At 36.5% G+C, this 12,990-nt stretch overlaps 1 protein-coding gene across 2 annotated transcripts in view; it reads left to right on the top strand.

Annotated features, from left to right (window-relative positions):
- Positions 1-12,990, top strand: part of ASPM (assembly factor for spindle microtubules) — a 75,320-nt gene that overhangs the window by 37,585 nt on the left and 24,745 nt on the right. For both annotated transcript variants that reach the window (XM_069074474.1, XM_069074475.1), the window contains exons 13-17: positions 4,318-4,539; positions 5,567-5,774; positions 5,859-6,004; positions 6,102-6,230; positions 11,185-11,379. In XM_069074474.1, coding sequence (XP_068930575.1) covers positions 4,318-4,539; positions 5,567-5,774; positions 5,859-6,004; positions 6,102-6,230; positions 11,185-11,379 — 900 coding nt within the window. The remainder of the gene's footprint in view (positions 1-4,317; positions 4,540-5,566; positions 5,775-5,858; positions 6,005-6,101; positions 6,231-11,184; positions 11,380-12,990) is intronic.

Raw genomic sequence — 12,990 nt, 5'->3', positions numbered from 1 at the left:
GAATGCTTGAAAGTCATCTATTCCACTGAATGACCATATTTTCCCCTGAAACATGATACTCAGTTTTGCTGGGTAGGTGATTCTTGGTTTTAATCCCAGCTCCTTTGCTCTCCAGAATATCATATTCCAAGCCCTTCAATCCCTCAGTGTAGAAGCTGCCAGATCTTGGCTTAATCTTGATTGTGTTTCCACAATATTCATTTTTTTCTTCCTGGCTGCTTGTAATATTCTCTCCTTAATCTGGGAATTCCGGAACCTGGCTATAATATTCCTAAGAGTTTTCTTTTAGGGATCTTTTTCAGGAGGTGATGGGTGGATTCTTTCAACCTCTATTTTGCCCTCTGGTTCTAAAACATCAGGGTAGTTTTCTTTGAGAACTTCCTGGAGGATAATTTCTAGGTTCTTACTTTGATCATGACTTTCAGGTAGTCCAATAATTTTTAAATTATCTCTTCTGGGATCTATTTTCCAGGTCAGTGGTTTTTCCCATGAGATATTTCACATTGCCTTCTATTTCCATTTGTTTGGATCTGTTTAACAGCATCTTGATTTCTCATAAAGTCATTAGCTTCCATTTGCTCCAATCTAATTCTGAAGCAATGATTCTCCTCAGTGAGCTTTTGAGATTCTTTTTCCATCTGGCAAATTTGGCTTTTTAAGGCATTCTTCTCCTTATTGCCTTTTTGAGCCTCTTTTGCCATTTGAGTTAGTCTATTTTTTAAGGTGGTATTTTCCTCAGTCAGGCTGTTGACTCTCATTTCATAATTTTCTTGCATCGTTGTCATTTCTCTTCCCAATTTTTCCTTCCCTTCTTTTATCTGCTTCTTAAGGTCCTCTGTGGCTGTAACCAGCTCATATTTTCCTTTGAAGCTTTTGGTGCAGGAGTTCTGACTTCACTGTCTTCTTCCTGTTCCATGCTTTGCTCCTTTTTGTCCCACAAATAGGTCTAATGTTGGAATCTTCTGTCTGCTTTGTTTCCTTTGCCTGGTCATGTCGCCCCTCAGTCACTTGACCCCTGGGCTTTTTGCCACAGTAGGACTCTGCCACCAGACAGGGGAGCTTTCGTCCCAAATGCTGGGGTTTTCTCAGCTGCTGGAGGTATTAGATGAGTGCCCTCTCTGAGGCCTCCACATACTCTGGCAAGCTGGACACACACTCCAAGACCTCCACCCTAGACTGAAATCCAGATCCAAGCAGGTTAAAGCAAGAGTGATTATCCCTCAGACTTGTTGCTTGGTCCCTCTATACTCTGTAGGCCAGGAGCTGAGGCTGCCACATGGCGCTGGCTGGCTGTGCTGGTGTCTTGGGCTTCTCGCCGCAGGGGCAAAAGCCACTCACTCCCACCTACTGGGTCCCAAAGTCCAGACTGCACTGACCTTTCACTTTGTCCTTCGCATCTATGTGTTGATAAATCTGGAAACAGCCACCGCTGCTGCTGATCTGGTGTCCCTCCTGCCTGTGGCTGGTCAGGCCCGCCCTGGGGCTAAAGCCTCTGGCTTATGCAGGCCTGGGCTCTGCTCCCAGAGCACTGTGCTGGCTGATTCCTGCCGGCCTGCCAAGCTGTTCTCAGCGGGAGGTTAGCTTCTCTGTTTAATTTTGTGGGTTCTGCAGCTCCAAAGTTTCTTCAGAGTCCCCTTTTTACATTGATTGGGGAAGGCAGAAGCAGGAGCCACTCAGATGTCGTGCTTCTACTGCACCATCTTGACTCTGCCCCCCAGGTCTTCCTATTTCATTAACATTACAGCCACCTAGCTACCTCAGTCAAAGACTTATTAGTTGAAAAATGGAATTTTCCTTTGGTACGAGTTGTACTGGATTATTTCCAACTACCTAACAACTCTACCAACCTTGAGATTCTTTGAATTCATTCTGAAGTATAGTGCTTCTGTTATTCTTATAGACCAAGCCATGCTTTTGTATTCATCCTTCATTGTCTGCCCTATTTTCTGTACATGGATTTTTTTTAAGGCAAAATCAGGTTGTGATTGAGTTTCCTATAGTATAACTACTTAGAAAAGTCCCCTTTTTCCTCTCTTTGGAACTGTTATTACAGAATCTCATTTTTTTTGAGAGCTTCCCGTCCTTCTTGGACTACCTGCTTCTTTGGAATTTTAGTACTCTGAGCCCTTTGAAATCTCTTATTCCCTTTAGATTCCATTTTAGATCATTCCTGGTTTTACTTTCTTTTATCAAAAGGTACAAAATAGAGTGATTATTTCCCTTCATCACCTAAGTGATTACCATCATTTACTGCCCTGGATGAAACGAATGAAAATCAGATCCAGACTATATAAGAATCCGTTTGGTTCTTGTACCCTTAGAAGAATCAAATGGCTGTAAAGCCAGGCCAAGTTAAGTGATAAATTATTCTGGTTTGAGCAGAATGAACCATCTAGCATACACCCATATAACTGAAACCCTCCCATCCCTCCTGTGCCATGTTTACATGACAAGTTTGGGATCTCTTTCCCAAAATCTTGATCTGTTTCCTCTTCTCTGTCCAGTTGGTCTGTAGTATATACCAGTGACATTTCTTATGCCTCTGTATGTATGTGTCAGAGGTCAGGGGGGTTGAAAAAAGTTGGATTTGGAATCAGTCCTGCTGGGTTAAAATTCTCACTCTACTACTTACTATGTATGTGACCATGGACAATTCATTTAACTTTTATGATTTCAGTTTCTCCTTTTGTGTGGTGTAACAATAATGCAATATTCACAACACCTACAGTAGTTATGAATATGCTGATATAGTTGTGAATCACAAAAAACAGACTCTCTCCATGGAGGAGAGAACCAAAGCCTTTATTCAAATACCAGAAAACCGAGTCCCAGAACCAGAAAGTCAAAGTCATTATAGTAACCACGAAGTTGGTGCACATGGTCAATGCAGCAAACACCCACATTCCCATGCCTTCACAACAGAACAGGGTCCCTCAAGCAGGGATCCTTCTCTCTCACTCACAGTAGCTCCTCAGCCTGGTTCTTGGAAGTTCTCAGGAGAAATTCCCAGAGGAAAGGTCTCAGCAGAAGCTCCAGCCCCCAGATGCTCACTGAGAGAAATCCCTCCCTTCCCCCCCAGCAGCTTCTCTGCCTCCAGGATGCTTACCCCAGGAAAATCTGTCTGTCTAGCCTGTGCTCTTCCTCATATACGAATTAGCTCCTCCCTGTTCTGCCCCTTCCTGTTATATCAGCAACTTCCTCCCAAGGTGTTAACTACTTCTGTGTTAATTAAATAGCTTAAACAAGGTGTTAACTTGAAACAAGGTACTTAAGTGCCTGCTTACTTGCCAATACAAAGGGAAGTGGAAGATCTTCAGATTCCATTAAAATTACATGTGGGTGGTTTGGGCTAGATGACCTCTAAGGTCCTTTATGAATCTAAACTGATGGCCTTGTGATGATCTTTATGATTCTTTGTTTTTGTCTCCTGTGAATTTTTGGTCAGTTTCTACTGCTGTACTTGCTACATTGTTAGTAGTCAGACATCTTTGCTTTTTTAGATTAAAACCATTTTTATTGGATGTACAAGATTACAGACAAGTATGTTGCTACTCTCTCTTTTTAGGAACACTCATCCCTGGCTAGGAGCCTGTCATTCCTAGATTTAAATCATGGTCTAACTATCTTCTCCAGTGCTACATTAAAAAAAAATTCCTTTTTGCTCTTTCTGCTTGTTATTTTTTCCCTCCCTATTTTTTCTCTTGGTGTCCTAACTTGTGTTCAAATCTTACTTCAATTATAATATTTCTTCTACTTTACTTATCTGTGCTACCTCTCATACCTGAAATAGAATGTACTTGCTGCAGCCCCTCCTGTCCCAGCCTGGCTCATTCCTTATTAATTGCTGTTTGACTCCCAGTCTTCATAAAGACTAATATTACATTTTTATGCTTCAAATTTTAGGACTATGGGAAAAAATTTCCATTTAGTGGAAATGCTTTACTGCTGTGAAGTTAACTTCTATAGTGCAGTTTCACTTATGAACTTATATACTGTTTCACTTAAAACAGTTTTCCTGGAGCTAGTTAATTCTGTGTGTATGAGAGGAAGGGCAGCAGAAAGGGGGGTGGGGGTAGGAAGGAAGTGTAGTACTTTGCTTATATGTTAATAATTTGTCTTTTTCTCTTGGAACATATCAGTCTTTTCTGGCCACTTATATTTAATAAAATTTCAAGAGATGGTTGTGGGGATATTTTTTTAAGTTCATCATATTGTATATTTAGGTAGACGTCAGAATTTTTAGTTTCTATACTAAAAATTATAGATTACCATAATATATAATTAAGTCTTTTTTTATTGGTAACTTTGTTCTCTCAGGTGGACATTTTGCTTAATTTAGACCAATTAAAGGAAGAAATTGTATTCTTAAGGCATTCGCTAAACCTAAAAAGAAAAATTACTGCACTATCATCAGATCCTAATGGCCTGACCTATGTGAAAAAAAGTAGACGGAGTAGTTTTTCCTTGGAACACCATAGCGAAAATGTAAAGTTACTCATGGATTGGGTAAATGCTGTTTGTGCATTCTATAGCAACAAAGTAAGTTAATTTGTATATTCACCTAAAATTTTCATTTCTTTTTAAAGTATAAATTTTCTCTTTGTTTAAGGTATGTTTAAGTCTAGTATTTCAAAATTTCAATCTTCAAATAAGATTTTGTTCCTAAGGTGAGCTATGTTTATACATTGATGTATATAAATCTGTTTCTTTATTTGGGCACTTTTCCTTCATGGGTCATAACTTATATACATTCACATATATAAAACACACAGAGAGATTTTGTGTAAGGGCCATGTGTCCTATTACCCAAATGGCAAAAAAAAAAACAAAACCCTTTTATAACGTTTTAGAGGAAGAGATGCTTAGTTATTTGTGTCTCCAATTAGTTTTCATTTTAAACTATGACAAAGTAGTGTTAAAGTTTGGTATTTTTTTTAATCACCTGTTGCAGATATTGTTTGCTTTGTAAGTATATCTTTTAAAAGTTAAAGTAATTTTTTAAAAAAGTCCTGGTGAATGGGAAAGGCAGTATGGTATTGTAAATATAGGGAGTCAGGGAGACTTGAGCTGAAGTCTTGCCTTTTGAATAAAATATGTTTATGACCATAAACAAGTTATCTAATCTGTTGTTGTCCTGTGCAGACTCTAACTTTCGATTGTAAATGGGTTATATGTTTCAGTAGAGAGGGTTCTTTTTGGAGATCTTTACTCCAGTGGAATAATAGGTCTGCATTTGTAAAAATTAAAAAAAATATACTTGGATATATATATAGAATAAAGAAAATGTAATGAGTTAAAGAGAATGTGAATAAGAGTTAAGTATTAGATTAAATTACAGGGTTTTTTTGTTATGTCATTTTAGTTTTAGTTTCTACAAAATAACATTTAAAACTTGTTGATCATTTCCTACTTTTCTTCTAAGTAATAGAGCTCCAGAGGCAATGTTGTTATGAAATCCAGCTTTCTTAAGCAACAATTTTCAAGGCCAGTTAAAATATGTCATTGATAACACATTTTCAATAACCTAAAAACATAAACTGAATTTTTCTTTTAAATTTTCAATCAGGTAGAAAACTTTACAGTGTCATTCTCAGATGGACGAGTACTCTGTTATCTGATTCATTACTATCATCCTTGCTATGTACCTTTTGAAGCAATATGCCAGCGTACCACTCAAACGGTGGAATATACAAAAACTGATTCAGTGGCACTAAATTCATCTTCTGAATCTGATGGAAGTGGTTTGGATATTTGTTTTGGAGTATTTGATCATGGTTAGTCTTTTATATGATTTCTTTGCTATGTCAAACAGTTTTGTATTGTGGTCATTCTAATTTGCCTCTTTTTGGACTACATAGCAACAAACAGCTCAGTGTTATACAAAGAACTCCTAGACAATGAGAAAAAAAACTTTCAGTTGGTCAGCACTGCAGTGAGAGATCTAGGTGGGATCCCTGCCATGATTCATCATGCTGACATGTCTAATACAATTCCTGATGAGAGGGTAAGTAAATGGTATTTTCAATACTAATTAAATATTCAGTAGTTAATATTAAGTAATCTTTAGGCTTTTCTGATAATCTCTCATGTTTTCTTTTTAGGTTGTTATTACCTATTTGTCATTTCTTTGTGCAAGACTTTTGGATCTTCGAAAAGAAACTCGAGCTGCTCGAGTTATTCAGACAACTTGGAGAAAATACAAAATAAGAGCAAATCTAAAACTCTACCAGGTATACATAAAAATGGGATATGATGGTTGGTAAATTGGAAGATAGGAAATTGGTTTATGGTAGGGGTGGGAAACCTTTGACCTCAAGGCCACATGTGGCCCTCTAGGTCCTCAAGTATGACCCTTTGAATGAATCCAAACTTCACAGAACAAATCTCAAAACTGTTTTTTGAAGTTTGGATTCATTCCCCAAAGGGTCACACTTGAGGACCTAGAGGGCCACATGTGACCTCAAGACTGCAGGTTTCCCACCCTTGGTTTATGGGATGGCACATAAATATTAAATTCTCACAAAAATAACTGATGCACTTCCCTGATAATGAGTCTTCAGTGGCTTTCAACTATCTCCAGGGTAAAATGCCAATTTTTCAGACTGATACTTAAAAGTCCTTCACAGTCTGAAATAGCTTACTCTTTCAAGTATATTTTACGTGACTCTCCTTTACATAGTCTGTATTTCAGCCTGAAGGACTGGTGCCTAAACTTGACATTCAGTCTCTTACCCAAGCAAGGGCCCTTTATGCAGGCTGCCCTCTGTCCTTGGAATGGGTTTGCTTCTCATTTCAACCTCAGAGATGCTTTCAGTTCCTTCAAAGCTCAACTTTGGTACTTTGTCCAACAGGAAGATTTTCATGATCCCTATTGTTTTTGGTACTCTCTCCCCCTTAAATCATCTTATACTTCTCCAAGTAAGTGCTGTGTCCCTCCAGTATAATCCACACTTCATGTGGGCAAGGACTAGTTTCTTTATATCCTTTGTCCTTAGCTCATGAGGTATCTGGCATTTCCTAAATAGATTAAATATGATAGATTAAGATGTGGGAAGTTTTCAAAGTTCTAATACTCTGATTTAATGCTCATTGTGAGAGACATATCTTTGTTGGTGTTGACATGATGCTTCACATACACGCATCACACACATATACAACACTGAAGTTGTGATTAAAGTAATTATTTCTTCATATTTGTTAGTAGAAGCTACTAGGCAAAAATATTATTCCACTGGGTGCCATTTCTCAATTTTGTAATATAGGCTTTGTGCATTTTACCAGAATTATGCTCCTGTAAAATGATGGAATTTGTGTAGCTAGAAGCTATGGGGTAACTTGATTTCCTTTGCCATATTACCCTGTAAATTTTTATTGAAAAAAGTTTAAATAATAATCTTTTTTAATTAAATTTTTTTGGTTACATTTTAAGTTTCAAGCTGTCTCCCACCCTATAGCATCTTCCTTCATAGGTCCTTTGTAGTTGATTGAATATCTGTAGTACTCAGAATAGCTTAGTCATTCACAGTTATTCTTTGAACAATATTGCTATTACTATAGCCAATATTTAGTTGGTTCTGCTTGTTTCATTATTATTTCTTGCAACTCTTTCTGTGGTTTTTCTAAAATTGACTTCTTCCTCATTTCTTACAGGATAATAGTATTCCGTCACAATCACATACCACAACTTGTTTAGCCATTCCCCAATTGATGGGCATCCCCTCAATTTTCAGTTCTTTGCCACCACAAAGAGAGCTACTATAAACATTTTAGAACATATATGTTCTTTTCCTTTTTCCCTTATCACCTTGGGAAACAGACCTAATAAATGGTCTTACTGGGTCAAGGAGTATACACAGTTTATAACTCTTTGGACATAATTCCAGATTGCTCTTCAAAATGGTTGGATCCATTCACAGTTCCACCAACAGTGGATCGGTGTCCCAATTTTTTTTAATATCTCCTCCATTATTTGTCATTTTCCCTTTATAGGTGTGAGATGATATCTCAAAGTTGCTTTAATTTGTTTTTCTCTAGCCAATAATAATGTAGAGCATTTTTTTCATATGACTATATATAACTTCAATTTCTTCATGAGAAAACTGTTATGTCCTATGATCTTTTATCAATTGGTGAATGACTCACATTCTTAAAAATTTGACAAAATTCTCTATATATTTGAGACATGAGACTTTTCTGAGAAACTGTCTAAAAATTCTTCCCTTTCCCCCTGGTTTTCTGCTTTCCTTATAATTTTGGCTATATTGGTTTTATATATACAAAACCTTTCTAATTTAATGTAATAAAAACTATCTATTTTATACCTCATAATGCTTTCTATCTCTTGTTTATTCATAAATTTTCCTATCCATAAGACTGAGAGGTAATATGTTCCATGTTCTTCTAATTTGCTTATGATATCCTTTTATGACAAGGTCATGTATCCATTTTGACCATATCTTGGTAAATGATAATGTAAGATATTGGTCTTTACCTACTCTCTGCCAGACTACTTTCCAGTTATCCCAACAATTTTTACCAAATAGTGAATTCTTAACTCAAAATCTATTACCAGCATATGTAAATCGATATTGAATATATTGGTGATAATGGGCATCCTTGTTTCACTCCTAATCTTATTGAGAAGGCTTCTAGTTTATCCCTATTACAAATAATGCTTGCTAATGGGTTTAGGTAGATGTTTCTTATCATTTTAAGGAGAACTCCATTGATACCTATACTTTCGAGTGTTTCTAATAGGAATGAGTTGTATTTTGTCTAAAGCTTTTTCTGTATCTATTGATATAATTATATGATTTTAGTACTTTTGTCACTGATACAATCAATTATGTTAACAGTTTTCCTTGTATTAAACCATCCTGCATTCCAGGTATAACTCTCCTTGGTGGCAATATATATCTATACATCTATATATCTTTGTGATATATTGAAGTCTTCTAGCTATTATTTTATTTAGGATTTTTATATCCATATTCATTAGTGAAATTGATCTATAATTTTCTTCCTCTTTTTTTGCTTTTTTTGTTTTAGGTATCAGCATCATATTTGTTTCATAAAAGGAGTTTAGTAGTCCCCTGCTATTATAGTTTTGCTGTCCATTTCCACCTTTAATTCATTTAGCTTTTCCTTTAAAAAATTGAATGCTATAGCATTTGGTGCAAATAGGTTTAGTGTTGATATTATTTCGTTATCTGTGGTACCTTTTAACATAATGTACTTTCCCTGTTTATCTGTTTTAATTGAGTATTTTTAACTTTAATTTTGTCTGAGATCACGATTGCTATCCCTGCCTTTTTTGCATCAGATGAAGCATAATAAATTCTACTCTGGCCCTTTATTTTTACTCCATGTGTGTCTCTAATTTTTAAATATGTTTCTTGTAAACAACATATTGTTGGATTCTGTTTTTTGATCCATTCTGCTCTCTCTTTTCTGTTTTAAGGGTGAGTTTATCTCATTCATATTCAGAGCTGTAATTCCTGGTTATACATTTCCTTCCATCTTTTTTGGAAGAAAAATCTTTTTCCTCCCTGTTTAATCCTCCTCTCCCTCTCTTTTTACCCTGTCCCTCCTCAAATGTTTAATTTATTTCTGATCGCTAATCTGTATCCCTTCTAAGACTTCCTCCCTTATTATCTCCTTTTTGCCCTCCTATTTTTTAATCTACCCATTCTTCCGAGTCTCTCCTTATTCTCTTCTTCCTCCTATTTCTTAATCTGCACACCCTTCTAAAAGTCCCTCCATTGTCTTATTGCCTTGCCCTCCTATTCCTTGATCTGCACACCCTTCTAAGAGCCCCTTCCTTATTCTGTTCCCTCACTGTCCTATTTCTCTGTAAGTTAAGAAGACTTTACCTCTCTAGATGTATGTGTTATTTCCTCTTTAATTCAGTTATGAGAATAAAGTTCCAGCACTACCAGCCCTCCACCCCCTCCTGCTCTCCATTTTAATGGTTCTTCCATTCACAACTCCTTTATATAATTGCTCCATTTTGCCTCTCTCTTCCCAATTTTATTTTTTTTAGGATCATCCCAAATCAATTCAACCCCAAGCCTTCTATGTGTGCTCTCTCTGCCCCTAGTAATGATAGCATTCTTAAGAGTTACAGATAATATTTTCCCCATATAAAAAGTAAACAGGTTGACCTTGTTAAATTTCTTATAACTGTTCATTCATATTTACCTTTTTATGTTTCTTTTGATTCTTTTAGGTCAAATTTTAGAGAGATCTAGAGGCAGAATTGAGTTGATACCACTCCTCTTTCCCTATGATATGACTGAGCTCATTATCTTTCCTGCCACTCTTCCTCTCCGCCCCTCCCCCCTTCCAATACAACTCTCTTTTGCAATTCCCAATCTCCATAGTGGATACTACTATACTTCATCATCTAGGTTTATAGCTTAGGGTATCATGTGGAACTCCTTCCTATCCCTTACCCCACATACATGCAATCAGTTGCCAAATTATATTGCTTCTACTTTCGTGATATCTCCTCTGTTCCTTCATTCATGGGCTATCTTCCTGATTTGTTTCCTTGCCTCAAATTTCTCTCTTTTCTACTTTGTTCTCCATGTAACTGTCAAAGTGATTTTCCTGAAGTGAGGTCTGATCATGTCATCTTTATTCTCAATGAACTCAAATGACTCCATATATCACTTCTATAGTTAAATATAAACTCTTCTTATCTTTTAAAGGCATTCACAACCTGGCCCTGACCTACCTTTCCTATCATAGTATTCCCCTTCTCATACTCTACAATTCAACCATGTTGGCACATATATTGTTTCTTGTGTTAAACATTCCATTTCTCATCACTATGCCTTTGCATTGGCCTTCCCCAACTACCAGAATGTATTCCCTTCTCATCTCTTCTTGTAATCCTTTTTTTTTTCTTCAGAACTCTGCTCAAGCATCATATTTTACATGAAGCCTTTTTCATTTTCCTTTGCCTGCCCTGAAATCAACCTAATTTACCTTCTATTTTGCATGTGCTTATTTATGTACAGGATGTTTATTTTGCAAGGATATAAGCTTCTAGAGAATAGGGACTATTTCATTTTTGTCTTTGTATCTCCCATGCTTAGCACAGTGCCTGTTATATAGTAGGTGCTAAATAAATGCTTGTTAATTGATTATAATATGGTTATCTTTTGTAATTATTTTCAGGAGAAAGATAAAGCTGCTAAAGTAATTCAAGCAGCCGTAATCAAATTCCTGGCCCGAAAACAAATAAAGAGACTTTTTAATGCAGCAGTAATCATTCAGAAATACTGGCGAAGATACTTAGCACAGAGGAAAATGTTGATATTAAGGAAAGCAAAACTGGAAAAAATTCAAAATCATTCAGCAGCGGTTATTCAGGTAAAGTATTTTGGACTGACATTGTAGCATTTAAATCATCATTTTGAAGTTCCATCCTTTGAAAGGAGAAGTTAAAATTATATTTCTATATAAGTTTAGAGTATTGTACTACTATATTTCTTGTTATGCCCATTGGAATTTCTTAGCAGCTAGGACTTGTTTCACTCTTGTAGACTTTACTGCTGGGGAAACTGAGGTTGGTGGATTGATTGTGGTAGTTCTGAAATGCAATAGGGCTAAAGCCCATAGGGCAATAGAGTATTTGTACTAGGTCTGATGATCTTCTGGGAACCACCAGGCTGCTGATCTGTTTTGGGTTGGAAAAGAGGCAAGTTAAAAGTTGTATGCCAATGAATATTGGTGTGTGTGTGTGTGTGTGTGTGTGTATATGTGTGTACGTGTACCAGTATGTGTATATATGCACAGGCATACATAACTATGTGTCTAAATCATACTAGGGATCTCTCTAGGCTACATATTGACTTAGAAAACCATATTTTTCAATGTCCTATTGTATTTTTATTTTTTTTTAACATTTTTCGGTTATGTTTTAATCTGTTTTGGGCCACATTCATGCTTCAGAGTAATTCAAGCTATATTTGGCATGACGGCAATGTGTTTGACACCTCTGGCCTATGATTCATAGCTATTTACAATGACTGGGAAAATCTTGATAATAAAACTTTTTCTTTTGGTTGGGGGGATATATTTGAAATTAGGTTAGGATTACTGAAAAGTGAACTAGTTCGCAGGTGCAATCTAGCCTGCTCTTCTTTTGCTATTTAATTTTGGGACAAGGATGCTATATGACTTTGAATTATGAAACACTTCAAGCTCTGAAGAATAAAAGTTTTGGGAGAGGGGGTCACCCAGCTGGCATTGGAAAGACCCAAGGTTGGCATAAGAGTATAGCATTATTTTACAGTGACTTCTGAGTCTTGTGGTATAAGACATTTAATCAAAGAAATGTATAACTGGAAAAGCGATGGACCTATAATGTGGTGAGAGTAAGGGATATGACAGCCGGATTACTAGACTGATGCATGTGGAATGTTAAAAGATCTAGAGAATGCCTTCAGTGTATTATTAGGTAGATTCTCCATGGAGATACTATGGAAGGATATGTGTAGAATCATGTAGAATGAACAAGTATAGGTGGGTTGGAGGCAGTACCTACACTGACCTCATAGATTTATTAAAGTAGCAAATGTTTTAATTGTACACTAATTAAAATGGAGAAATGTAGAATATTCTAGATCAATATGGCTTACCACTTGAGGTAGGGGGTCATCAAAATATAGCTAAACTTACTTATTTCTATCATAAAAAAGTTGAAATAGCTTTGCAAATTGTATATTTTCTCATGTAAATGAAGTATACTAAATATAATTTCAACCTTTTCTGTTTTTCTTTTCTTTTTGGTTTTTGGAGGGGGGAAGGCAGGGCAATTGGGGTTAAGTGACTTCCCCAAGGTCACATGGCTAGTAAGTGTTAAGTGTCAAAGGCCAGATTTGAACTCATGTCCTCCTGACTCCAGGGTCAGTGCTCTATACACTGCGCCACCTAGCCACCCCAACCTTTTCTTGATGACTCAAAATATCTACAATTCCA

The sequence above is a fragment of the Petaurus breviceps genome, unplaced genomic scaffold (assembly GCF_028583685.1).
Source record: "Petaurus breviceps papuanus isolate PSGF00001 unplaced genomic scaffold, PetGlider_PUasm1.0 90895, whole genome shotgun sequence".
In the NCBI taxonomy this organism is placed as follows: Eukaryota; Metazoa; Chordata; class Mammalia; order Diprotodontia; family Petauridae; genus Petaurus; species Petaurus breviceps.
The sequence above is the reverse complement of the archived record's forward strand: the minus strand, read 5'-3'. Positions and strand labels throughout refer to the sequence as shown.